The sequence below is a fragment of the Electrophorus electricus genome, chromosome 17 (genome assembly GCF_041902795.1).
Source record: "Electrophorus electricus isolate QZ-2024a chromosome 17, ASM4190279v1, whole genome shotgun sequence".
Lineage (NCBI taxonomy): Eukaryota > Metazoa > Chordata > Actinopteri > Gymnotiformes > Gymnotidae > Electrophorus > Electrophorus electricus.
Genome location: NC_137513.1, coordinates 15,686,608 through 15,714,521, shown reverse-complemented (window position 1 = coordinate 15,714,521; position 27,914 = coordinate 15,686,608). Strand labels below are relative to the sequence as shown.

Sequence of the window (27,914 nt, the reverse complement as noted above, 5' to 3'; positions counted from 1 at the left end):
TGAGCCGAAAGAATATATGAAAGTTAATTAAACTTCTGTGCAGTTTAAACTCATCTTGTGGCGAATGACCTTTTAAACGAATCAAGCCCATTTTAGTTAAGGAACAATAAAAAATATTTAAAACTATTAAAATGCATAAAACATCCCCCTACTAGACCACAGATTGACACATTTTATTCATATCAGGCACCCTTCTAAAGGAAAAAAAAGAAAGAAAGTTCAGATGACCTCCGTTATCAGTGATGTCCAAAAAATACATTTTAAGGTCCATGTTGTAGTTAATTTGTGGGTATTTATTTTAGGAGTTTACAACGAATTAACGTAAAGCGGATGTCACCGAATGTCCGTCGATATTTACGTTTCAATCTACTTATGTTTGAAGAAGAGTTCTGGGTCCAACCTCCCTATGCTGAGAATTGTGGTCTTTACATTTCCCACCCATTCCGTGTAAGAGATGACCCAACTGAATCCCGCATTTGGGAAACTGGGGGCGAGTGTCGGCGTTTTCCCCCTTCATTTTTGTTGGGACTTCCCACTGCAAGAAGGGCAACAGTTGAAGAACTTCGCAATCTTCCCCAGCGCGCGCTGGCTTCCCACGTCCTCCAGCTGCAGGACTTACCTGGCCTACTGCTTCTGAGTGAGTACTCTTACCTAAATTCCGGAATAATTAACTAATAGGTTTGTTTTAATGATTGTCCCCACAAAGGTCCAGTTCCCCCCCCCCCCGCCCTAGTTGGTTTGCACGATTATTATTATTCTAAATCTGATCTTCATGGTCAGCCTTGGCATCCTGTATTTGGTGAAAAAGCATTTAACAAGAGCCGTGTGCTTGATTGACAGTTTAAGACGTAGCTACATCATAACCCTTTGGGGAAAAAACATGGAATTAACCTGCAAGAGCAGATTGATTTCGAACTAAGTAATAATATCGTTGTCTTGAACATCCTTAAATGGATTTCATATGGACGCATACAAAGATTTTCTTTGTAAGCTAAGCCAGTTCTTCTGTGAAATCTTATGATAAAGCATGACTTTCATGTGGGAACTCCTTTTTCATCCAAATGAAAGTTCCTTTGTCTTATTCCACGTCTGGCAAACGGTTAAGTGGTGTTTTGTTTTTTTTCTCCGCACTTTATGAAACATTGTATCTTTTCTATAAGTTCTGAAATCTTCTCCGTGCTGCTTCAGGCTATTGAACATGGCCTGCGTTTCATTTGAGATGTTGTCCCTGCATTGAACACTCCGAGAGCCATTGCTTTTTCATGGCCTGCTTTTAATGGGATGATAAACAACTTTTCAGGGATGGAATTTATTAAATGGACTGCATTCAAACAGTGGAGGAAATTGTACATACTGAACAAGTTTCGTTCAGTAGTGTGAACTTGGAGTGGTATCAGTGCATTTCACTGTTTAAAACTCAATTTGTATTTGGGTGTGCACATGTCAGATTGGTACATTTATCTGCCAAATGACCTGGATAGTGTCTTGTATGTATGCCCATGCCCACGGTAGTCTTATTGATGATTCCACAGGGGATAAAGTTAGGAGAAAGGTTTTGAATAAAGCCAAATTGTGGGGTAAGACCAAACTTTTGCCAAGTGGATGATAATTTGGTTATACAGCATTGCTTGCCTCTCCATCACAGGGATATGCAGAGGACAAAAAGCATTAACAAAGAACCGAGAAAGTACTAAGTGTTAGGTAAACACCCTATTAACCACCATCTGTCTGACATGTTTTTCTTGTAAAAGATCTCCCAATGTGACCAAATGATGTTTGTTTGGAGGTTTGGCATTGCTTTTCAAAAGCTGTGGGAATTGGTGTTTATTAGGTACATTAGAGTCTGTATTAGTGCAGAATTACAGGGATTATTCTCTCTTGGCTAAACTGCTGCCAGATGACATTTTAACTCAAAATTTGCCAGAGGAATAAAGTGTGGTATTGGAGTTAAAGAGTAATGAGTGTGACATTCTCTTTTTGTAACTGCTGAAATCTTCACTGCCCTCCCTCAGGCTGTTCTGCATAGCCTGGCTTTCATTTGAGATGTTCGTCCTCACAGAGAAGGGCTAGGATTGTTGGAATAACTCCCCAAGAGCCTTGTCTTTCTCATGGCCTGTTAAATGGGAGGAAGTGGTTTACTGTATATAGTTACATGGGGCATGCTATAAGCAGCGATGAACATAGTGGCGTAAGTGTATTTCCTGGGTGACTTAAATCAGCAGAGTGAGGCTTATACTTTTGTAGTATATATGCAGTGTAAAGAGGATTTGTGTACCTTACAAAATTAATGACTGTTAGTTCTGTTGTACTTCTGTGTAGATTAGTTCAAAAGAATGGGATTTATGTTGTGGTGTGTTTACAGCTTTATATGGGCCTTTTGGTAAAAAGTATATAATGGTAATAATTAATATAATGCCTCATTTGTACTTTACATAAAGTTAGTACTTACTTTAGATAAAGTTATTGTACATAATTTGATCACAAATACAGCTGCTCTTAAACAAATATTTTGGCAAATTTGCTGGACTAAGTTATAGCAGTAGAAAAGCTTAAAGAATACTTACAAACATCTCCCATTTTAGTTGTGGTTTCTCTGGTTTACAGTTTGGACAATCCAGCTATTTAAAATGGCCTGTCCACTCTGGCCCATGATATCTCATTCCAAAATTCCTTGAATGTTCATGGAACACTTGGAAGAAAATTATGATGTGAGACAAACGGCGAGGCTGTGGGGGATCCTCAAATATTTTCGCTGTAGCAGGCCCAGAAGCAGCAGGGTACCTGCACAAAACTGCCCGGCTGCAGTGTACAGGTCACGAAGGGTAGTAATGGCATTCACATTTGATATCACTGTACACTACATATTATTTTCACACCCATACATTTTTATGTTTACATATATTTATATTATTTATTTAAATATTTCATCATGTGTGTTTGTGATGGCCCGTTTTTCTTTGTATCATGAGATGCTGTGTAAGTAAGGACAAATCCTTTTAATTTGTCCTGCTCTTTTTTATCTTCATTCCCCAGGGAGGAAGATTGTTACACTTGAAAGATTTCATTCTATTTCTGTGTAAAGTGGAGCATGATGGGAGCTGAGGGCAGGAAGCCTGACTGGACATACAGAAGCAGATTGTAATGTGAACACCAGGTTGCTGATGCACAGAGCTCTGCCTTTAAAATGAATAAATAAATAGCAGTAAAGTACAGCATAATGAAAAACAAATACCTTTCTTTGGCATTTTGAAAATATGCTGTTTATTGAACAGCACACAGTTTTATAATGCACAAATTGAGCCATTTGCTATTTTCTGTTGGCCAAACAGTAATGATGTACAATTTGAACTCATTGTGGCAGTTTCATTTTTACAGCTCGATCCTCCTAAGCCATGTAAATGTATCACTGTGTTTATATGTTTTTGGAATACATAATACACATCACCACTTATCATAGGATGCATTTTACAGAGCCCTTATGAATGTGTATGCTTGCCAGCGAATTGGCAAGAGAGTGTATGTGAGTGTGCATACTGTCCACTCACTGTATTTAGAGGACAAGCTCTGTCCATGTCTACTCCTTTGGATTGGGCCACTGTCATTTCAGTGGAATTTCCTATTTCCTGCCATCTGTGTTCGGTGGAGGTTTCTCACAGATTCACGCTTGGTGGTAAGTGTTGTTTTTGCTCTGGCAGGAGGCTGTGTGGTTCACTTTGGTTCTCCAGTGATGCATCCTTTTACCAGTGCTTTCAAAGACTCATGGCTACTCAACTGAGATGTGGGAGAAGAGGCCGGTCAGGTTTGCCAGTATACTGCAAGTCCAAGGACATTTAAATGCCTTCAAATGAATGTCCTCCAGTCAAAGATTAACTTTATAATACCTCAGGAAACATTAATGACAGCTCTTAGAGGTGGAATGATGTAAGTATGAGCTCAGCTTAGATAGGTGTGACACTCTCTGCTTATTTTTTCACACCCACACAAGACGTACAGTGTTTTCTGTCTGCTGGATCTGGAGTAGGTCAGAGTGTCTTAACTATGGAAGGGTTTTTTCTCTCACTTAGACTGGTTTAATAAAGAGTGAATGTACTCTACTGTGTGTACATTAGTGTTTAGTGAGTCTAAACCCTCCTCTCTGCAGAAACTGAGCTCTGTTTTTGCTTGTTGGAAAATAAAATTTACACTTTCTCTTGTAATTTCCTACATCAAATAAATCTGCATTTTGTCCTTTAGCTAACATAAATATAAGACTCACAATCATCATTATATAATACTAGATATACATTTTTCTTTTCATGCCAAAACAAATTCTTAGATTGTATTCTGTTTTTAAAGCACAAAATGATTTTTGTCTTAAGAGCTTTTTCATGATTCTTTTGATTTACCTTAAATTGTGTAAACTGGAATTAATAATTAATTCCACAAGTCATTTAGTTGGTTTGTTAATTAATAAATTCATTCAATTACTTTACATTTTGCCCCTGAAGTGTGCCATAAGACTTATGAACCCATATGTTTTCCATTTACAGTAGATATTTGCACATAAATAATTCTAGAATTTCAGAGGGCTCAAATTTTGGATGCTGAATGAACAAACACCCTCATAAAGAAAACACCTTAACGACTAGTTTTGTGTGTGTGTGTTTTGTTTTTTTGGTTTTTTTTTGCATGGTATAGCACCTGCTAATAACTTTAAACTGTAAGTTGTTACTGGGCTGGTTAATTAATTTTTCTTACACACATTTCTGGCACAATAAAAGTGTCTCTGTAAAAGCTTGACTCAAATAAAAAAATATATAATGCCACAAATAAGACTTGCTGAAGTTTTTTCAATCTTACTAAATCAGATTTAAAGAGCTTAATGCATTCCCACTACCCAAGTCAACACCAATGTTGGTTTGAGCAGGAGAGGATTCAGAAAAGTTCTTGATTTTATGAAAACATTATAACATGTAGGTTTGCTGATGACATTCTATTATTGGTATGGACAGTTGATTGTGCGCTGATGTCCTTTTTCCACCAGTAAAAACATGGCCTGTTGTGCTCTTTCTGGCTATTGGCTGTGGATATCGGCTCAGTTAAAGAATCACAAAGTTATTAATTCACTGTTATTTATTTTTTGTGGCCTCAGCAGTATTGTGTTATTGCAGGCTATTGTTGTTTATTTTCTTTGTTGCTTTATTTCATATCATTACTGCTCTAAAATTGTTTAACTAATAGTAAGTTGTACCACAGTGTCCGCTGAGATATGCATAAAGAGGATGGCTTAATAATCAAAAATAAAGGAATTATTGAGAAAATTGGACTCTTATTGGATGAGGGATAATAAATGAGTGGTGTTGTCACAGCATTTCGATTCTCATAGTTGTATATTGGTCTCTTTATTGTCTTTGGTTATGTACTTTGTTTATGGAATGAATAGGTCATAATCACCACTAAAAATGAGGCGTACAAAATGTTAAGGTCATTAAGGTTTTAACAACACAATCTGAATGCATTATAGAGCTGTTTGAAAAGGGCCCCGTGATTGATTAATGACACATTACTGCAGTATGAACACTCATCCGGTTTGTGTGTGTCTTTTCACAGGCCAAGCAGTGTTCCTAATTGGCCTTTTTGCCACAGTGAGAGAAGAAGGAAATGCAGTCCATTACAGGAAGAGTCATAAAGAGATTTACTGTAACACGGCATGTCAGTAAAATACCATATGGGTTAAAAATGTGGCTTTCTAGAGGTCTTGGATAATTAGCCTACTGCTCATGCTTTACCCCAGATGGTGCGAGTCACTGGCTCTTAAGATGTAATGCAGCAACAGATTTAGCTCAAGTTTCCCTCCACTTGAGCACACAAAAGATTCCTCCTGGGAGTCTAGTCATTAACAGGGAACTAATATTGGTGGCAGAAGATGTTCAGAAATCCATAATCATATGTATTACTGTGTTAAAGGTTAAAGTCAAAAGTAAATTTTATGTCTTTTCTTCTATATGGCAGGCTAGCACTATACAATGCCTTGACAGTTTATTTGGCCCAGACACAGGTTGCACGGCCACTGATAGTTAGAAAAGCATTTTACAAGATGCTTGCTGCATTATGCAGGAATGTTGTATTAGACAAATAGTGTTGCATTGGGAACTTCTTGCAAATAGTACAGCTGCACAGTTTTGCTGCAAGCAGCCATTTCCATCTTATTAAATTCCACATTATTAAAATTATATTGAGATCTGTAAATTGTGGAGGCCACTAAAGCATTTAAATATCGCTGCCATGTTCCTTGAATAATTCATTGACGACAGGTGTCTTGTTACATGGTGTATTATTAAGTATCCATCTGAGTATGTTCATGAAGGGATGAACTTGGTCTGTAATGGTGTTCAGGGTGCCAGTGATGCCATGGAATGTTTCAGTGGGTATCTAATGGCAACAGGAAAACAGGCATCACACTGCCAACCCCTGTCCTGTACTGTTGAATCCAAACTGCATGGCTCCAGGGATTTGTGATGTTTGAATCAAATTCTGACCCTTCTATTAGCATAATACAAAAGAAACCTGCTCAATCCAAGCAAATTTCTTCCACCCCTCAATGCTCTTCTACCTGTGCTTTCTTGTTCTTTGCTGACAACAGTAGCACATCATCTTTTGCTGTTCTAATCCTGTTCAGACAAGGGCTGATAAGTGGTGCATTCTGAGATGACATTCTGCACACAAATGTTGAATTCAGATGTGAATTGCCACGTTGTGGCCCATGTGTTAACTTGCACAATTCTTGCCATTCTTTTTTCACCCCTTAAATCCACAAGCTGCTTTCATCCATGGATTCACTGGTCATTTTTAGCTTTTCACACCATTCTCAGTAAACCCTTAAAACAGTTGCACGTGAAAAGCCCAAGATGACAGCCATTTGGTAGATGCTTGAACAAGCATACCCAACAGTGACAATCATGGCAAAGTTGCTAAGGTCAGTCATTCTGTCCTTTTCAATACTCAAACAATAACAGAAGCTATAAATGCTGGTCTGTCTGAGCTATTCCACATACCACAGCCATGTGACCTATGACTTCTTGCGATTGTACAATTTGTGTGAAGGTGGTGATGTTTCCAATAATTGACAATGCAGTACTAATCAATTTAATATATTCGCAATAAAAGATCTAGATAGCCTTATGCATTGATTTCATTAGGTTGTTGGAATGGAATTTCAGAAAGCAAATGTCCTTCTCACAGATCTGTTGCCAGAAGTTATAAAAGATCACTATGTTTCTCCACTTGGTGGCTGATTGAATATAGGTAGATACCTGTACACCTGCAGCTCACCTGCTCTCTAATTAAGTCAGAGTAAAATGAAAGTCCTCAGCATGACATTAGTTAGTATGTTGTTTTTCTGCACATGGTGGTTTTGACATTTAATAGTTTGGTCATGCATTTAAAGGACAGATTTATTGTTTTTTCAATCCAGACACTATTGAACTTGATGTTTCCAAACATTTATAATTATACACAGCAAACCTCACTGTGATTTTGAAAAAGACATCTGAATTTTTGAAAGCTTAAATGGTTTCCTCATTGGTGTAAAAGCTTGGTGAGAAGATGCAGGGAAATTATGAGGTTCCCAGTGATAAAGCCTGATTATAAATGATGAGAAATAATGCTTCAATACACAAAGCACAGTGGTAGCTCAGTGGTTAAGGTACTTGACTTGTAATTGGAAAGTTGCTGGCTCAAGCCCCACCACTGCTAGGTTGCCACTGTTGGGATCCCTGAGCAAGGCCCTTAACCTTCACTTGTTCAAGTTGTACTCAGTCTTAATTGTAAGTTGCTTTGGATAAAAGCATCAGGTAAATGTAAGTTAAATATGTAATAAACCCTTTCCTTTTGATACAGCCTATATGAATGAAACTGCTTCAAAAATGATATGCATGTACAAAAATCTACAATAATTTGACCATTTTCTCTCTCTAGCAGTGAGCTGGCATTCAGACTATGAAGATGGAATTTGTGTGACAACTGCACTGAGTTCTGTGTTAAAAATAACTGAGACCTCACCATTTAAAATGGATATCGGAGAAAATGCCAGCATTCATGAGACCAACCCACAGTTAACCTCACTGCACACCAGCACCTCTTCCCAAGGTTGGCCTTCTTAACCTTTTTTATTTCCAACAGCATGAGACTGTACACCAACATCCTGCACTACTTATTATTTTTATATTATTATGCAGGTGCCTTGAGAATCAGAACAGACTCACCTCATGGGGAAAACACAGTGTGAATTATCCACATCACAAGAGAGGCTACAAGAGCCAGAGAAGGCCCTGCTCTGACAGTACCCTTCCCACATTTTTCTTTCCAGAGTGTGTTTAGTAGCATAATGGGGCCAACCAGGCTTGGCCCAGCAGCATTGCGGCTGGAAAAATGTGGCTTCACAAACAGCATTTACGGTGAAGAGCCACTTTCCCAATACTCACGGACCTCCTCCAGCCAGTACTGTCTGACTCACTCATTTCACCCAGAAAGTGTGAACCTGTGCGGTCTTTCAAAGACCCCAGTGCCCATTATTACTGCAGGGGGGCTTGACTTGGCCTCGGTGGCCCTCTCGACTCAAGGCTCCATAATGTATCAGTGTGTCAGTGAGGTACAGAGTGACTTGCCCTGGCCTTATCCAGGTGAAAGTGACTTATGTCAGTTAGCCAGCACCTTCTCTGCCCCATCAGCTTCATTCTCTCCTTCTTTCTCTACTCACTCCTACTGCAATGGATCAGAGCTGCTTAGCTCTCCATCCCTGTCTACTCCTCTTGCTCCACCCATGGGCCAGGGCTTCCTCACTGATGACAAGCAGCAGGAAATGCATCCTGAAGTGTGTTTGTACCCAAAGACCCTCAAGCAAGAACCAGCGAGTAAATTTGAAGCTTGCAATAAGGAACTGTTTTGCAGTGAGAACAGTGAGGAACCATTTAATCTCAATTATAGGCACCGATATCCCTGCTCAAGCCCAAGTTCAAACAAGGAACTGACCCAGCAGGTAAATCTACACAAAAGTCCAGCAGTGCCTCACAAGGACCCTTGCACTATGTTGCATTGCCCTGCGGATATTGATCAGAAGGTCAATTCTTTTGCTTGGAATGAGCAGCCATGCCAGTGGATGGACTGCAGAGCATCCTACGAGCAGAAGGAAGAACTGGTGAGGCACATTGAGAAGGTTCATGTTGATCAACGAAAAGGAGAAGACTTCACCTGTTTCTGGGCGGGTTGCGTTCGTCGCTGTAAGCCTTTCAATGCTCGGTACAAGCTGCTCATCCATATGAGAGTCCATTCTGGGGAGAAACCCAACAGGTGCATGGTGAGTTCTTAATGATCACTATAATGAGTGTGCATGCTGTGATTCCAGTTGCAGTTACACTGATGGTGGAGACAGAGGTATGAGTTCAAATAAGTTATTAGGGCCATTCATGTGGAATGGACCAAATGTGTATGGTGTGAAGCTGTCTGATATTTAATTCTTTTATTGGATTTGGGTGGAGTGGTGGCAGTTGGAGTGATGGAGTGATAGCTGGTGTTTTGACCCCTTGCCACAATGTTTAAAACCTCTGTGATAATCTAATGCTGCTGTTTTAGTAGTTTATCTCAGACTAGCATTGAGTGTGGCAGGTGTGCATGTCAGACAGTATAAGGGATTAATTGTTGTTATTTAGAAGCCTCTGTTGTGGAAAAGCTAACAACTGGGACTTTCCACGATCATTTGAAACAGTCTAAGCTTTACATTTGGTGTAAATTCATTCTCAAGATTGCTGTAAAAGTAATCTTATTCCAGAGAATGATGTACAGAATTATTGTGAACACAACATTAACACTGAGATCTTTGAGTGATTTTTTCAAAAGGATTATGTTCAACTTTTGGCACCATAAGATAAGATTTAATGCCATATAATGAAATAAAAGGAAATCCATAGCAGTCAGATAAAAACTGAATTTAGCCAACAGCTGCAGTTTATGTTCTGTCCGGTTTACATTATATTAGTTTGCTGTCAGCAACAGCATCAAAGAACAGTTGACTGGAACATTGTATTCTCAAAACACAGATGCTTTAGATGGATATTTAATGTGTACAAACAAACTGTGTTTGTAAGAGCTAAGTCTTTAGAGACTCGTAATGTGTCATGGAGCCACGTAAATCTTTCATGGCTCACTCCAGGAAAATGTAGACTGTTTGGCACTTAGAATTTAACCTCAGAGTGTCTAATGTGGTGAAACTGGAAGGTTGTATATAGATAAATGAAGTGAATAGGTGGTCACTAATTGGATGTACCTCCTCTGATGTACATCTCAAAGCTTTCCCCTATAGACTATGGGATGTAACAGAGGCCACGATGTGCTTTGTTTTGGGTAACATGTTTTTATCTTTTGCACTGTTTTATTGCTGTCAGGATATTTTTTTTGTCTTCATAAGTCACGTAAGCAAAGAGTGGAGAAGAAAGAATCCCTCAAGTCCTCAATCTGAAATTGAGCCATTTTTCAGAGCAATTTTCTCGAACATAAATTGTTAATTACATTTATTAGATGTGAAAATGGCTATTCTGAGTTCGAGTTGGATTGGGACTTATGTTTTAAAATTAACTGTTGAAAGAAGGGCAGAGATAATGATAAAAAATACAGGCTTTTACTTTGATAAAGCTGCGTTTCATTTACTCCTCAAGTGAACAACATGGGAAATGTGTTTTCTTTTTAGTAATTTTGGATAGCCATTAGGATATAATTTCACCCATCTACATATTTTGAAATGCTCTCATAGCCACAAGGCAAGAGATTTTATCAAACACACATGTGCTTCTGCACTGCTGTTTCCTTCAACCCTTCCTTCATTTTAACAATGAGCACAGCAGGTTTTGATAGCGTTCTGATCCAACACTTTAAGTCATTTAAACTTTTTTTTCTTTATATCAGACATATCCTAATATGTTACTTTCACCAAAAGAGCTGTAAAATGTTGGATTTTAGTTTGGGCATTCCCTTCAAAGAGGAAAAGGTCTCCAACATTTGTTGAATAATAAAGCTTTATTCAGAGCTCAGTAAGACCCAGTATGAGACATGTATGTGTGTGCTAATCAAAATTTAGAACCTGTCAGCAATGTTAATCTCAGAATATTGACTGCAAATTAACTACAGGAAGTGGCACATACAGCAGTGTAGTATTACGCAGCATAACAGCTACTACAGCTACTACTACAATTGCTAACTCCTTTTCTGGCATGTTTCCACCCCAAATATTTTACACAACAGTGTTCTAAGAGGAACTATCTCCGGATCGTGTGTGTGTGTGTGTGTGTGTGTGTGTGTATGTGTGTGTGTGTGTATTGCAGGTAGGCTTGCACTGTTGATTCCGCCAAGTGTTAAATTTTTCTACAACAAAAGGTGTCAAGCAGTTATATTTTGTACATATGTTCTCCTGGCAGTATATTATAGTATACAATTTCTGTCTCTCTATCTGTCTCACTTTCTCTGTATCTCTTTTTTGCTTCTTATAATGTTATATCGAAAGTGTATGCACAGTCACTACTAAATCAGCGATACGAATACACTTTGTTGGCGATAGCTTTTTTTCATGCATGTCTGCCCAATTACGTGTCCGTGTGAAGTTTGAAGGCTGCGACAAGGCCTTTTCCCGTCTGGAGAACTTGAAGATTCACTTGCGCAGCCACACAGGAGAGAAGCCCTACGTGTGCCAGTATTCCGGCTGTCTCAAGGCATTCAGCAACTCCAGCGACCGCGCCAAGCACCAGCGTACACACTTGGACACGGTGAGCCTCTAATGAGAGAACACAAAAATATAAAACTAGCAATAAATAAATAAAATAAAATAAAATGCCCAACCAGCTATGTGTTCACACTTACATCTTAAAAGTGACAGTCGTTTTTTCTCTCTGGATAATTGTATGATTTCCTGCGTTTCAGTGCAACAGTCAGGGGAGCAGTGTTTTATATGCTGTATTGCAGATTACCTCTATTCAGTTTATAGAAATGAAAAATGTGTCATGAATACACTATTTAGCAAATGTCTGAGTGAATTTAGTCTTGCGTAAAATGTCTTAAAGTCGTCCCTTTTCTTATTTTTAGTCTCTCCTGGTCGCCGTTTTCCAGCGCCTGCACTTTGTCTTTATCCAGCTCTCTTTTTCACGCATCCTCCTGTGCCTCTTTGCTGTCACACATTAGATATAGTCTATATCATGAAAATGATAAGCAAAAACAGTCGAAGCAGGACCTGTCACTTTTTCCACGCTAGAGAAAGGCACAAACGGTACACGAAAGTTTGAATAAGAAATTGCATTCCAGCACTGAGATCTCTTTTCACATTAATGGGTACAGGAGAAGAGTCGCGTCGAGGCCTTCACGCTCTGGCCGCACGTCTTTCGCCACAGTACCGCTCGCAGTCTGGGTTTCACGCCGACTAATCCAACCGCGGTCCCGCCGATATAGTAATCATATCGGCTTCCCTCTGCACGCTGAAGTCAGCAGGGCGCGTTCGCTTACAGCCGTGGGCTTTCATTAACCGCTGTCAGTAAATCTTTGGTTGAAGTACCAGTGGTTCGAATAGCTTATTAAGAACATAGGTATGCAGTTTATCTACACTTAGAAAGAGTGGAAAACCCTGGCGTGAGCGAGTGTTGTTCTCGTTATTTAAATATGTGCTATTAATTTAAACGTCGGTTCTATTCCCAGCTTGCAGACTGTAGGTAAGAAGTTTTAAATAAATATATGGAAGCTTCTTTGAGTGTCTGAGTATTTCTTTTTCTCCTGTCTGTCTATTCCGTCTCCTGTGCTTTTTCGCTCCTGCTCTTGGCTCACAAGAGTAACCTGAGTTGATTTTATTTTTCCCTCACGTCCTGTCTTAAACTTGTTTCTTTTTCACATTCCCCTATGGCTTGTATTTGGAATAGGCAGATGCGGGGGCAGTATAATATTTGTAAACTCTATCGCTGTATATTACACTACCCCTGTGCTCCATCCACGCATCCAGTGTAGAAAATACCTTTGGGAAACATTAGCATTATTTAGATTTTGGAAGACATTTGGAATGTTGAATATATAGTGTTATGCTTAATTTACGTACTTAAAATCTACGTCTAAATTATGTTTGCGTTTTCAAGTGCACGAGCTAATTCATGTGGACAATACTTTTACAAAGACTTTTAGTCTAGAACTAGACTCGTGTTTACACGGACTTTCCTAGATGTTAAGTGAATAACTTGACTTTTTCTGCTATCGTCGACTCTGGTGATGCTGCTAGAAGCCATACGCGTGTCAGCTCCCGGGGTGTTCCAAGCGGTACACTGACCCGAGCTCCTTACGCAAGCACGTGAAGGCCCACTCCGCCAAAACCCTGCACACGCCCGACAAGGTGAGAGGCTAGGCCCTCCGACTTTTTACAGGGCTCACTGATTTATGGGTTAGGATTAAACCTGAAGTAAGGAATTACCATACAGAATCGTCATTAAAACAGTGTACTCTCATTGTAATTTAATTTGTGTAAAGGACACCAGTTGTAAGTGACCCAAATTCCCTTTCTTCTTTGCTACCTTACAACCACTTAGTGCAGCTAATTAAATAAACCCAATGAGCTAATGAAACAGATCATACTGGTTAGTGTGTCCACTTTGTAATGCATCTCCTTCCTTTGTGAGCTTAAAAGAAAAGCCCCATTGTTTTTGCCTGTAGGCTATACACTCATATGAAAAAAGTGAATAATGGGAGCCTTTTGTGTATTCTCATGGCATGGGTTCTGTAAGCAATAACACATGTGTTCCTGTAAGAGAGTGGATTACCATCATACAAGTGACTCAGATGGTGATACGTAGTGAATATGCCCACCAACACCAGGCCATTGATTCATAACCAAAAAGTGCACTGTCGGCATTTCATGGCGTCTCACCATGACCCTCATTACGAATGACCATGCATAAACTCTTGCATTTATATGTGTTTGTGGTTATGCACCTGGGTGATGGGATTAGTGCTGTTTGGATTTGGAGAGGATGATTGCGAAGGACTGCCTGACCTTGGAGCCTCTCCACAGCTCCGCCCCTTCCCTACATGGGCGTGGTCAGCTAGAGCGCAGATCTTTTTATGAGCTTCAACAAAACAGCCTTACTGGTAGGTGCTATGTCTACTCAGGCCTAAGCTGAAAAATAATTTCTTCATAAGCTCATGTATTCACACTTGCCTCTGCAATTGCACATTTGGAGGGTGCCATGTGTCTTTCAATTTGGAGACTATAGCACAACATTTTACTTTTTGGGCTAATCGAAAACAAAATTCCTGTCAGTGAGGATACTCTACTAAAAATCTGCTTAGCTGAGTTCAGAAAACCACATAAGTACTCATTTTTTCCCTTTTAGGGTTGAAGGCTACCTATTAGAGTAGTATAGAAGTAGCATGTAGTTTGTGAAATGCATGATACACATTATAGTCTTTGGGTCTTTGGAAAAAGATTTGGTTTTGAAAATGTGTGAAAATGCATGACGTGCCCATGTGGGTGATTTTAAATAAATGTTTATGTAAACATGCCAGTTTGCATTACTGATGACATGCGAGAACGGGCGCCAACCTGCAGGCTCCTTCCTCTTTCCTCCTCTTCTCTCTTTGCCTCAATTTAGTGCTACAAAATTTTCTGAGGATCAGTTGTTCCAAGCAAATCATCAGCCGTGTGTTTACCGAATTACTGGGCACCCAGAGTGGGCATGCTGCCACCCTGCACACATCCCTCTCCAAACTCTTTCCATTCCGCTTCCTCTCTCGGCCTTTGGTGCCTGTACCCAAGTCAAGAAGCTGTCAGGTGACTATAGGCAGCATCACAAATAAAAAACTGAGTGAGCCGTTCTTGCTAATAGACTGAGACAACTGGCAGTATTGCTAAGAGGGCTGGTGGCTAGAAAGACGTCTCATTATTTTCTCATTTTGACTGAAGAGTCATTGGTGTTCAGATTAGAGAGGGATACAGATCTCTGTCAGATGGAAGAAATGACTCTTTCTCACACTCTAACCCACTGCACCGAGCTTTATAGGCTTTAATGTCTAAGGTGATTTTTATATTTTGAGATTAATTACATTTAATCAACTTTCTTTTGGGCAATTTCTAGGTTGGATTACAATACAATTACAATATTACATTACAATGTCCTAACACAAAGTTCTGATTAGTAAAAGTAGTCATTATAAGCAGCAATTATTCTAGTTACTCAAGGTTTCTTACAGTATGTTCAAAACATTTCCGGACAACAACAGATGTTTCTACAGTTCTGTTCATGTGTATCAATTGTAGAATGGCGTAAGGTAACCTGGTGATTCTGTATCTGCAGTCTTCTCGGGGAGCAGGGTCTCATGTAACATCACCTCATCAGAAGCTGGCAACACCATGCTGGTGAAGACCTCCAGACTCAGCAGCATGGAGCTCAGTGACCCTAACCCCCAGACCCAGCCAGCCCCTTTGCACAACACCAAGAGCGCCCCATACAGGTGAGACACAGGTAGTGGGCTAAACCTGAGATGTTAACAGCACTTAATAAATGATGAGTCCTCTATTGGCTGCAAACATCATCATGAGATTGGGTGTTAGTGGCAACTAAAGTTTTGTACTGGTTGAATATTGCCCAAGCACATAAGTGTCATGCCCAAATTCTTCGGTCGCATGAATAGTCAACATGAAAAATGTGAGTTAAGTCATTCTACAGATGGGAACAATTTCTGTTGTTGGTGATAAACTATTTGTTACTGGAAAGCTCTATCTGCAGAGCATATTTTCCTTGAGCAATGGCTTGGTTTTCTAAAACGTTAAAACAGCATTCATGGATTTATGGTGTATCATTTCCAATACTCCATCACCATTATGACATAAAGCTTTTGTGAAGCTCTACCTAAAATGTAAGAAGCATGTGTGTGTGTGTGTGTGTGTGTGTGTGTGTGTGTGTGTGTGTGTGTGTGTGTGTGTGTATTACATCAGGTTTAGTCAGGCCTGCTGTCCAGGGAGCAGAGCTATTTTGAAACATGTAGTAACATTACTACATTCTGTCTATTATGATATGACATTTGCATGTGTTTGACCCTTAATCTCTGTGTTCACTACTCACTATATTGCCACACTAATATAAGCACATCACAGATGGGATTTATTCTGTGGAAATAAACTGTCACCAAGATATTTACACATTATAAGGACAATGAAGTTAATACTAGATTTCCTAAGAGATACAATAACCTCAGTTAGGCAGTAATATGAGCATTTGCTTGTAATTATGGTCACTGTAAACTTTGGGGGGTTGACCATGATATTCATAATTGTTTTATTATTTTTTCTCTTTCTTCTTGTACTCATACAAAATATGCTTGGCTGTGTTATTGCTCCTACAGTGTACACTTAAACATTTGTTGATCCAAAAAGGGCATGGGACAGTATGTTAAAAACTTTAAATAAGACTACAGGTGTGGACTGCATTTTTACTTCTGGTCAATGAACTCTGTTTCTACCAATGATTGGACTGATTAAGTGATGTAATTGACCTGTTGTTCGGATCCTCAGGGAAAGCAACTATTACCAGAGCACTCTCTCTATTCCCATTACAACTATTACCAGAGCACTCTCTCTATTTCCATTACAACTATTACCAGAGCACTCTCTCTATTCCCATTACAACTATTACCAGAGCACTCTCTCTATTCCCATTACAACTATTACCAAAGCACTCTCTCTGTTCCCATTACAACTATTACCAGAGCACTCTCTCTGTTCCCATTACAACTATTACCAGAGCACTCTCTCTGTTCCCATTACAACTATTACCAGAGCACTCTCTCTGTTCCCATTACAACTATTACCAGAGCACTCTCTCTATTCCCATTACAACTATTACCAGAGCACTCTCTCTATTCCCATTACAATTCTTAAATGCTTTTGGAACAGATTACATGTTGCTTAACAGAATTATATTTACTTTGCATTTCAATGGCAGAATGTTCATATACAGTTGTTATTTCCAATGTTTTCCTGCAATCTTTGTGATTTGTGATGGATTGGTATGGCATGTGTATGTTAAGACTTGGGGGCAAATTGCCAGAAGCTGAAATTATTTAATTAAATGCAAGTATGAAGTTGCATTTCATTATAACTTGAAGTAGTTTTCTCTGAATTTAGTTTATGTAATTGGCCTCATCATTTAGTTTAGTTATACCCTTTGTTTATGAATGATAGCAAAATTATATGGTTAGTGATGACCATGGAACTGTAATGTTTTGTTATCACATAAAGGACACAGCAAAAGCATTTTTATATTATTCAGTGAACATAATGTGCTAGTGTGTAAAATGGTAGTTACAGATGAACAATAATTAACACATTCCATGCATTTGTGAAAATATTTGACCAAAACACCTTTTGATGTATGTGCTCTGAGTGATAACTTAAACTGTCTGTTTCACAGGGCAGCTTTTCACTGTGCTGCAATCAGCACGCCGGCAGTTGCTTTCTGTTGCGCACGCTCCAGAGAATAGCAGTTTACAATGCCATTCTTCAGTTCAGAAAGTACTGGCTGTTCTTTCTGCCCTCTGCATTTCACACTGAAGCCAAATGCATTCGCAGGCTGGTTTTTCTCCATCTAAAGGCGTCTCTGCTATAGAGTCGCTCGAATGGAACTCCCGTTCTTGCCTGGTATAATCACTAGGACTGTCTTTGTGATCCAGATGAGGAGACACATTTCCTCTCCTGCCAGGGTTTTGTGTACTCTAAGCTGCCGTAAAAGTTCACCTGTTCAGTGCTGTAGCCCCACTGCAGTAGACACTAGCTTCAAGATGTTCTGTTAGCCTTCCTCTCACTGAGCTACTTAAGTGGCTCTTTCATTGTGCCGTTGGCTTGTGGTGGTCCGGTGTTGATCACAGCATGCGGCGGAGCACCACTGGCATCAGGCCGTCACTCCACTGGGGGTGGGGGGTGGGGCTGAAAACACACAGCCAGGAAGTAGTGCTCCAGGGCTCCAAACGAGCACACACACCCACACCCACACCCATACACACACATCACTCTCTTTGTCTCTTTATATCACTATATCATATTTATAATTCTTTATATCACTCTCTCCCCCTCTCTGTCTCACTGTACACCTGAACTCCACTATACTTGAAATATTTCAGTTTCAGTTTGCAGTTTGCCAGTTTGTTTGCATTTTCATTAACCAATATATATCCCAGTTCAGTTTGTGTAGCAGGTTTTAAAATAGATTTAGTCACAAAACAGCTTTACAGAGATACCATTATACTAAAGACACACAATTTACCAGTGTTATTATTTTACCTATTATGAGTATTTATGAACATTATGACAGCTTCATTGTAATTTTCTTAAAAGGGTATTTCATGCTCACTAGACTAAGGATTGTAATTTACCTCAGATCAGATTTTCAGATCATCTCGGAATGAAAACAACCCAATCAAATTCTCCTGATTGTGTCTCTTTATGGTCCACGGTCTCAGACTGCAGCATGACTCCATTTGAACAGATGTGAACTGTACTGACAAGAGAGGAGCTTGTTTATGAATAACACACAGACCTTTCCAGGGGAAACCAGGGCCAAACTCCTGCTGAACTCTTTGTGAGACAGCGACATCAGCTCGTGAAGGGCATAAGGCATGCTTCTTTGACCAGAGCTGAATGAAATTCGAATAACATGCTCGTTGGTAGGGTAGCGGCTGAGCCGTCAGTCTTGTATAGCTTTCCTCAGAGTAACTGCCACTCGTGCATGCCCCTGAGCACTGTGGGAGAGAATCTGAGGTGCGAGTCTGGAATAGCGGCGTTCTTCCACTGCTTACTCACACATAGTGCAGCAAGCGCTGGACGAAGGCAGCCAGCAGCGGCGTCAGTAACCATGAAAGAGAATGAGGGTCGTTGAGATGCCTCCGTGATGATGTGTTTATTCATCCTGCACATATGTTCTCTGAAGGGTTGTCAGCGTTCAGTTATGCCTGGCCTTGTTACATACCAAAACTCTGTATTTAAAGCTGGAGCAGTGAATATAAAATATAACCGCATACCCTGCACAAGAACTACCTTGTAGTACGAAGCAACTGATGCAAGAGAAATGTATTAGGAGTTAATAAAATTGAAATGTGGATACACTTAACCGCTTATGGTGATTTCTTCTTTCAGGCTGTCCTGTCCACTCTTGCCTGGAAGCAGCCTGGTCAGCAGTCCAGGAGAGGTCCAGCCAGCATCCGTCAAACAAGCTCCCTCGACCAGCCCAACTCAAAACCTCGACTTGTTTCAGAGTGAGCAGTCTGTCAAACACCACGGCAAGTAGTCTGGTCTCAACTGTGTTTACCAAAACGGAAAAATAATATAAGAAAAAACTTCTTAAAAATAAACAAATAATTGCAAGTTAAATAAAATCTGTCTGCTTTGTGGATGATTTAAACTAAAAGCTGTTTTACTGTAAGCAAAGCTAGTACACTATGGGTGAAGAATGTCTCCTTTAACGTCTTTTACAGCTTCTTTCAGGAAGTCCCTTACTTACGGGAACACATGGCCTTCCATGAAGGGAGCTATTGTTATTGCTGAGGATTTATAGTTTATTTGCTTGTTCCCCATTGTGTGTGTGGTTAGTTTGCCATTACAAGTGGTAATGATTTAACTCTGGCTTCTTTATGTCAGCGTCAAACGACTGATAGGCAGTTAAATGAGATGATATAAACAGATCCATGTGGGTAGCACAGAGCCTGAACAGAGAATCTTACATGCATCTGTAAACACACTATGATTTAAAACAAATCTTTGACACAAATCTTAAAATGATTTGATTCAATGGTTTGATTCAGCTTGTTATGGAACCAGTACCATATTATGGAGATAATGGCTGTATTTGTAGCCTGATACTGTTGCGATCATTGGCCTCATCTCCACCCTCAGGGTTCCAGAGCTTCCACGGACGATCAGACAGGAATGAAATTGAAGATAATGGAGCAAAGCTACACAACTGTGACAAAAACAGACACCCATTCATTCCCAATCCTTCTTCGTCTTGTGAGTGTGAAATAATTAATCTTGCAAAATGAAGAGCTTTAGATTCTGTTTGATTGATTGATTGATTGATTGATTGATTGATTGCACTGAGAATTTGTGGAGGGAAGAAGAAAAAAACAACTCTCAATCAGAGACGTTCCGACTATTTTTGAAATAAGACTTTTGAAAGCTGCATTCTGTTGGTAATGTTAAACAAAATCAGCTAACTTGAAACACTTTGTTCTGTTTTAAATGCTTCCCTCTGTCTTTTTCTGATTTGAATGCTCTCTTTTGTTTAGTGGATTTTGGGTTGAGCCAGGACACTCAGACATTTGGTGGACACCATTTCTCAGCCTGCCCTGATGAGGGCCTCCTGCTCCAGATGGACATGTACGACCACTGCCTGGGTCAGATCTACTCTCTGTATGCTGAGACATGATGCCCTGGAAAATGGTCTTCAGTGTTAAACAAAGCCCAATCATCTCTATGACTCTGGGCTAGCTGTTGCCTGCATGACCTGGGTAATGTATGCTGCACAGAGATGTTGGAACATACAGTTTGGGACCAATAGCTTCAGTCTAATTTATGGACTTCAACAAGTTCATTCTGGACAAAAGTCTCTCATTTTCAGATGTTATGTAGCACAGTATTAAAGGGGCCAGAGCCCCAGAGATGCTCTGTATTGATATATTGTTTACAGTGTGTGGGCAACGTGCCTTAATTGCAGTTTTTTTCTGTTATATTACAACAGTACGTATTGGATCAGACTACTTCTCTGTCCTAAATAAAATTTCCTTGAAAACTGAAGACGGCAATGTTCTGTAAATCTTTCCCATTTGTCATGGGGCAAAGCGACTACGTGTAAAAACATCGCCATCTAGTGGTTGATTCTAAAAAGCTCTTGTAATGGGCATTCATTTTATTGACACGAATTGCAACTTTAGCTGAATTGCAAGATACTTACTAAACAAACACCAATTTACTTACAAAACACTGTACAGTTTAACTTTAAAGTTAATGACCTTAAATTAAAATATTATTTTCTCAATCTAAATTTAGTAGTTTTACTACCAGTTTCTGCATTTATTAACCGCAAGAGTGCGCATTTATTCCACCTTCATTCCAACAATTAGAAGCTTAACCACTGACAATTCTAGATGAACCACTTTCAAGTAAATTTGGAATACCCTGTCACACAGCACACACGTTGTTACACGTCCAACACTCCTAAAAACAGGGAAGAAGCAAAACATCCCCGCTTCACTCAGTTACTTACTTAGTTACGGTGAAGTTGAGTGACGCTCTGAGACGCTTGCTTGCTGTCCTACGCGTTTTGCTTACGAAAGGTAGAGGATGACAACATCCTAGAACGCCTACAGGAGCAACAGGTCATCATAATGAGCTCTAAAGGTATGATTAAAAAACATTTGTCTAGAGATATCTAATATAATCTTTCTAACATTATACAATTTGATTCGAAAACGAAGCACAGTAATATAGGTTTTCCCTTTTCAGGGTTTTAGATATTCGTGGTGATCCTTAGAATCGTACAAATAACCACAGAACTATTACATGTATTTCGGCTACTGTAACAATGACCAGGTATGAACTTTTAGATTATTTGCGTTTAAAAACTATTCATTTGTTTTTAAGAATAGAGGACAGTAATCGTGTAATCTATGTTACTTTAGAGGAAAAGGATGTAACTGCGCACATTGTTCAGTGGTGAGTTAATGTGATTTGCGTTTTAATATTACCGTGCACTTCCTTTAATGCATTGGTGACCAAGGCAACTTTCTATTGTGTGTGTGTATATATACTAACACGTCCCCATTTATCCAACTGCTACTCATTTGTCCTTCTGCGAACACCTACCTTTGACTTTCCCGGAATTAACGTGATTGCGAAATAGATAGATAACGTAATCCAGTGGAATGACTCCGCAGAAGAGATACATTATTTAAAAGACTCAAACTGTAATAATAAGGAATATATAAACTTGTTAGTTTCACAGAACCACCATGGATGATGGGGTTAGCGGATACATAGCCATGAACAGTGGAAAGTGAACTAAAACTGATTTGGACGTGACCTAAGAGCAGTATTTGCTTTGAGGGTGTGTTACAAATCTGAATCACATTTTAATCATACCTGATGTTTTTTAATGTTACTTAAACTCTCCATTACTCTGTAATCGATTTGGGAGGGGACGGCGAGCAGATAGCTCACTGATCACTGCAGTTCAAAGTCATACATCGACTTTTCCCTCCTGTTTCAGGCCTTGCTTGGTTTTCTGATCTGAAATATAAGCCAGTACTCTTTGGCTCAAAGAAGCATTAAGAACTCCCTTTCCAAACACGTTAAGGAACATTGTTAATAACTGTTAATGTTAAAAATGTGGAGTTGTATGATTTAATTTTTAAAAAGTTGACATGCAAAGATTTTGTCTGCAAATTTGTTAGTGTTAGATGCTATATTTTATATATAAAATATTTTATATATTTTTTAAAAAATATACTGCTTTAGAGAAATCAGCTTTATTATGGAACTGCAAGTGGAGTCTCTTGTTATGGATAAAGTCCCTGTGTACATTTTGGTTATAGAAACTTTCAAAAGATCCACAATAGATGAACGTTGAATGTATTGATCTGTGGAGGTGTTCATGAGCTGGTCTCCTATCACCCATCAGTTCAGACTTGTAGGTTACTCTCTGTACTGGTGGGGTGTTAGCACATTCCACTCACCATTGTTTACATCAGGAAAGCCTGCTGCTGTCACGGCTACGCCGGTGGTGGAAAGGAAACGTGCATGCACGCACACACATATACACACACAGAGCTCACTGCTAAGCAATGGGGTGGAATTTTTCTAAGCAAAGTGCTCTCATTCTCAACACTTATTGATTCACAATGATACTGGCAGTAAATCAATTCAGGACCAAACTGGTCAAGAAGAGAATTCATATTATGATTTCATAATTTGTTAAGTAAATTATTTTCTGAAATGAAACACAGGCATGGCAGGAAGGTGAAGTGGCCCTTTTGCTTTGTGGCTGTACACATCCACTACAGCAACAGCTACAAGCAAATGTGCCTATTTGTACTTTTCCTAGCCAACTGTGAACAGAGCGATAATTCTCATGCTGACTCTCCTGCCTGCATAGCTTGGACTCCTGATCCCAAGCTCACCTCATCACCACGGCAACCCTTAGACAAACCACAAGAGTCCTGAAACCTTGGCAGCGATGCTAGACACCAGGGACTTCCTAAACCTTGAGGCTTAAGCTAGGAGATTCCTTAAGGTCACTAACTACATAAAGCAAAATCATAAAGACAATGGACGTATCTAGGACATTTTTGGAGTAGCCTTAAAATCCCCAGCAAACAGTTCAAATTAATTTTGTTCTTTTTCTTTCATTTTGTTTATATAGAAGTGTCAGCTAATTTTTGGCTTTTGTTGTAGGAATCTTCTTCCTTTGTGGCATCCTCTCTATTCTCTACCTGGTGTCTAAGGGACGAAGTGAAAGATGTGAGTGTCCAGTAGCCACCGTTTTGACTAGGTTTCCTTCGAGTCTGCTTAATGGCACCTGCTGCCTGAACTTTACTGGCTCATTGTTTAACCATGTGCCTTGGGCAGCTGTCAACTATGCAACAGAACTTAAAATTCTGGATCTGTCTTTTTGTAACCTCACTCAAATCGACTCCATCACTGTGGGGTCTACGCCTTCTTCATTACAAGAGCTGTACCTGGGTCAGAACCAGCTGACCACAGTGCCTCATGACTTTCTCAGTGATGCCTACAGTTTGCAGGTTCTGGATTTGGGGAACAACCTTCTGGAGGACCTGCCGGCAGATTTCCTGCAGAATGCAAAATCATTAAGAGTTCTGCTTCTCAGTGGGAACCGTCTTCATTCCCTCCCCAGCTCGGTCCTTAGACCCTCGCTTCAGCAGCTGGATCTGGAAGACAACCCTTGGGCCTGTACGTGTTCTCTTGTGGAAGAGCTCCAGGGTGCTCCTCGACGCAACTTCAGCACCTTGGAAGGCTTAGTGGGTAACCTGACCTGTGTTTCTCCACAGAGCATGACAGGCAGGTCGGTGTGGTCTGTGCAGGCCAGGGAGGTATGTCGCCTGCCGGGTCTCACGGCCCTCTTTATTGTCCTGCCACTCCTCCTCCTCCTGGGCTTGGTGCTCTGCTGGTGCTGTGGCAGGCAAGGGGAGAGGAAGGAGACCCCAGCCTTCAGCACACCCCGAAAAAAGCCTGCCAAACCAGAGTGGAATGGGCACTGGCCACGGGACAAATCATCCTCTGGAGAGATACCGGTGGATGGAGAGATCACGAAAAACCAGCTGATGCTGCGGCCTTCCTCCACCCTCTTGGGCAGCACAAGAGACATCTATGAGGAGGTGGAGGTCAAGCTGGGCTCCGTGGACTCCCTGGGACCTCCACCCTCCACCTCATCTGTGGAGGGCAGAGCCATCAGGGAGGAAAACCATGAACTGGGCAGCAAGCAAGACCTGGAGACAGTCAGCGTGTCTGAAGTTATGAAGGACTCAGCTGATCGAGAGAAAGCTTACATGACCCAACCAACCAAATACTACAGCCTGGTGCCAGGGCTCGAACTTGAAGACTCAGACCATGGCGAGTATGAGAGTGTGGATCTTTCATGACTCTCTGGATGGTGTTTGCTCTTGGTCAAGAACTTTGAGATCTGTGTGATCACACATTGAACATTTACTACTGAGCTCTGGGGCCCTTCTGGAAGAGTCTAATTCACAGTGGTAATTAGGGAGGTTTCCACTACACTGGCAGTTCAGTATCATTCGTGTAAAAACTGCATTTATGTTAGCTACTGTTGTAAAATAATGCGCACAGGGTGTACTAGGAAGGATTATTGAATTTCCGTTGTGTAGATAATCTGTGAACTGGTTATTAGCCCTATGAGTGCTGCAGTCTAACCTTTCTGTCCTTCTACTGTTTTATTTAGGACAAACTGTTTCTTATTCGTTTACAACTTTGGTTCACAGTCACAGTCCTGGGGGACCACTGCATTGCCTGACTTATTGTTCTCCCTCATTTAACACATCTTAATTAATTTATCAGCTAATTATCAAACCTGTGTAATCAGGTGTAGTCGGACAGGGAAAAGAGTTTAGAGGGCCTCCAGACCTTGACTCAAGAACCACTGGATAAGGAAAGTCACCTCTGTGTAACTTAACATGTAACTCATGTAACCAATGTGGTTTTTCATTTTGTGTTCACTGGTGTCTACACATGCATGTGATGTTATGACTGTTGTTATGACTAAAGCACAGCTGTAGACTCTCATCAGATATACACACATTGAGGACTAATCATGTTAGTAACCACAGGCAGACCAATACAGTGCATGCATTCATTGATTAAAGCAGACCCAGTGACCCTATTCAAATCAAATCATGAGGCTTTGCAGATAAGTCAATCCTGCTCACTGAATGAAAGATAATGTAAACTGATTTGAGTGGTTGGAGTGAATAGGAAGGAACCAATCGTCCACTACAAAGCTCTTTTGCATCAGTATGTGTTTTGCTACAACATTTTCTCACCTTCATCTTAAGGAACATAACATTTCAACTTTGCTTTTCAAGAGGTATGGAAAAAGGTCCACTGAGGTGCTATTTGTAGACATCTTAAACTAGTTTAGTTCAAGACTCATATATAGAGCACTGTAAGCATGTGTTTAAATGTTATAGGTTGCTAGTATATTATTTAACAGATTTATCAGTATTGCATAGTAACATTTAGAAACGAGATCCACTATAGTTAAAAAAACAGGTTTCTCAGATGAAGGCAAGCATAAACTGGTTTCACCATCCAGGAATTCATAATTGTTAAATAATAAATCAACTGTGTCTATTAAGTAAAGATTTAAGTAAAAAGTAAGTACACTTAAAGCCCTGCTCAAACCCACAATGTCACAAAATATACATAACCCATTCAAGACCCAACTAGAATGCTTTTTCTGGTATAATTATTCAAAATCAGTCCCCTAAAAGCAAATAAAGAAAGCCAAAATGACATTATTTACACAGCCAGGTGGTTATGAATGTCATACCTACTGCAAGTTAAAACACACCCCAAAAAATAATCTATGATCAAATCATCCTGACTGGGGGTTTTAAGATACAACTTTATAGTGTTTTCTTTCTGATTGCTTCCTAATGTCTGTGTTTGAAATAGCCTACTATATACTGCTCACATACTGATTGGGCCCCAAATTAGTATGCCAAAATAAAATTTTCAAGTAGTCATCAGATTCCCAGATTACATACCACCCCTACCAAATATTCCAGCGCTATCATGCAACAGTGACAGAAAATCTTTCACAAGTAAGTGAACCTTCATACAATCACTTGACCTTGTAGTATGCACTGCGTTTTCATATACTGGATACTGTACTGCATATGGCATAGTACTATGGAAACAAATATGCAGTATACAGTATATACTGAATGTGTTTGAACTTGCAGTATGCACTATACAGTATGTAATAGGCTATTTCATACAGTGTCAATATTTTGTGGCAACATTTTCTATTCTATTGGCTCCATTTCAATCTCTAAACAAAGTAGGAAAATATACGGAGCAAACCGAAGCTCTTAAAAAGGTCATCAAAAAATGAAAAACTTGCAAGTACTCTGTATATGTAATAGATTTGAAGTTTTTTTTTTTTTGGATGCTATATAATACTGTTTCATTAAACCACAATGTTGGCCTTAGATGCTAACACTAATAAGATGAAAGTGATACTTGTTGATTGGTGACATTTGTTGATTTTAATTAAAAAACAAACAAACAAACAAACATAAAACCTTAAAAGTAGTTGGCTCACCCTGGTTCAGCTCTAATTTGAACCTTCTCCTAAGCAGTTTAATCAAGTGTAAGCTCACTGGAATGGCTCTGATTTGACACTCTGCCATTCCAAAACACTCTTCTCTGTGTCTTTTCTCTGCCTTGGTCCAGCTGTCAACCACTTCATTCAGTAGCATCTGAAATAATTCAGTAGCTCTGGACTTGTGTTCCAATTTCACTCTGTTTAGGAGGTTGTAATTATAGCACTCAATTCTGGAGTCCCTTTAGGTCTGATGCCCACACATCCTGCTCAGCAGCCATCTCTACCTGCCCTGCCCAAAGAGACTGGCATTCAAAGGAAGTTTTTTGATTATTTGTTTGGGTGGAGGCTCTCCATTTTGCAGCATTACTCCCACAGATGCAGTTTTGTTGTTAAACTCTGTAATTGTAAACTGACACAGTGATCTGAAAAGGAGGTGTTTCAGGCATGTTTCCCAACTCAGATTCAAAGATGAAGCTCAAGGTGCAAAAACAAATAGTGGATAACCTAGAAACCTGTTCTGAAGCAGAGACAAAAGTGAGCCAATTTATTTCAGCCACTGGTACTTGGCTGCAATCCTGAAGATTTTATACAGAGTTTAGTTCTATTCTTAATCTAACACACCTGATCAGGTTAATAAAGTTTATTATTAGAACTAAGTGTATTAGAACTCTGAAGGACAGTAGATCTCCAGTACTTGTGCTGTTGTATTCTTGATACATACTGAAGTCAGAAATATGAATGCTTTGACTCATATTTAGTGAGACATTTGCTCTGAGTCCTTAGCATAGCCAATACATAACCAATCTTTTGGAAGCAAAGTAATTTAAAGAGTTATGGTTTTCTTGTTCATTCAGCCCCCTTTCTCACTGGTCATTTCTATCAAGTCATTTGAACATCACACTCATATACAAATTACACTTAGAATATGCAATGTTGAGGCATTATACATGTTATATATATGATATACATGTTTATATATATAATATACATGTTTATATATATAATATACATGTTTAT

At 39.7% G+C, this 27,914-nt stretch overlaps 2 protein-coding genes and 1 long non-coding RNA gene across 8 annotated transcripts; 2 read left to right on the top strand and 1 right to left on the bottom strand.

The window, feature by feature from the left end:
* Window positions 1-4: 4 nt before the first annotated feature.
* glis1a (GLIS family zinc finger 1a) lies at window positions 5-20,833 on the top strand. Of its 4 annotated transcripts, XM_027008546.3 has the most exons (11): window positions 5-637; window positions 7,957-8,127; window positions 8,217-9,016; window positions 9,125-9,334; window positions 11,628-11,789; window positions 13,277-13,387; window positions 14,001-14,139; window positions 15,345-15,501; window positions 19,178-19,320; window positions 19,934-20,047; window positions 20,326-20,833. In XM_027008546.3, exons 3-11 carry the CDS (start codon window positions 8,366-8,368, stop codon window positions 20,463-20,465), a joined length of 1,827 nt encoding a protein of 608 aa, XP_026864347.2. In that variant the 5' UTR covers window positions 5-637; window positions 7,957-8,127; window positions 8,217-8,365; the 3' UTR covers window positions 20,466-20,833. The 4 variants fall into 4 exon arrangements, 3 of the variants coding, with proteins under 3 accessions (XP_026864347.2, XP_081555696.1, XP_026864345.2); XM_081699570.1 differs by having other exon boundaries at window positions 8,217-9,334; window positions 13,280-13,387; XM_027008544.3 differs by having other exon boundaries at window positions 8,217-9,334.
* LOC145651784 (uncharacterized) lies at window positions 15,508-21,814 on the bottom strand. Of its 3 annotated transcripts, none has more exons than XR_014117754.1 (5): window positions 21,713-21,814; window positions 21,303-21,399; window positions 19,862-20,000; window positions 18,418-19,339; window positions 15,508-18,006 (listed from the first exon to the last, which is right to left on the bottom strand). It is a non-coding gene; the product is annotated as an uncharacterized LOC145651784 (long non-coding RNA). The 3 variants fall into 3 exon arrangements; XR_014117753.1 differs by having other exon boundaries at window positions 15,508-17,971; XR_014117755.1 differs by having other exon boundaries at window positions 15,508-18,537; window positions 18,845-19,339.
* Window positions 21,306-27,827, top strand: si:ch211-106k21.5 (uncharacterized). Its single transcript, XM_027008548.3, has 2 exons — window positions 21,306-21,436; window positions 23,489-27,827. The coding sequence occupies exons 1-2, from the start codon at window positions 21,424-21,426 to the stop codon at window positions 24,691-24,693; spliced, it is 1,218 nt and encodes a 405-aa protein (XP_026864349.2). The 5' UTR covers window positions 21,306-21,423; the 3' UTR covers window positions 24,694-27,827.
* Window positions 27,828-27,914: the final 87 nt, after the last annotated feature.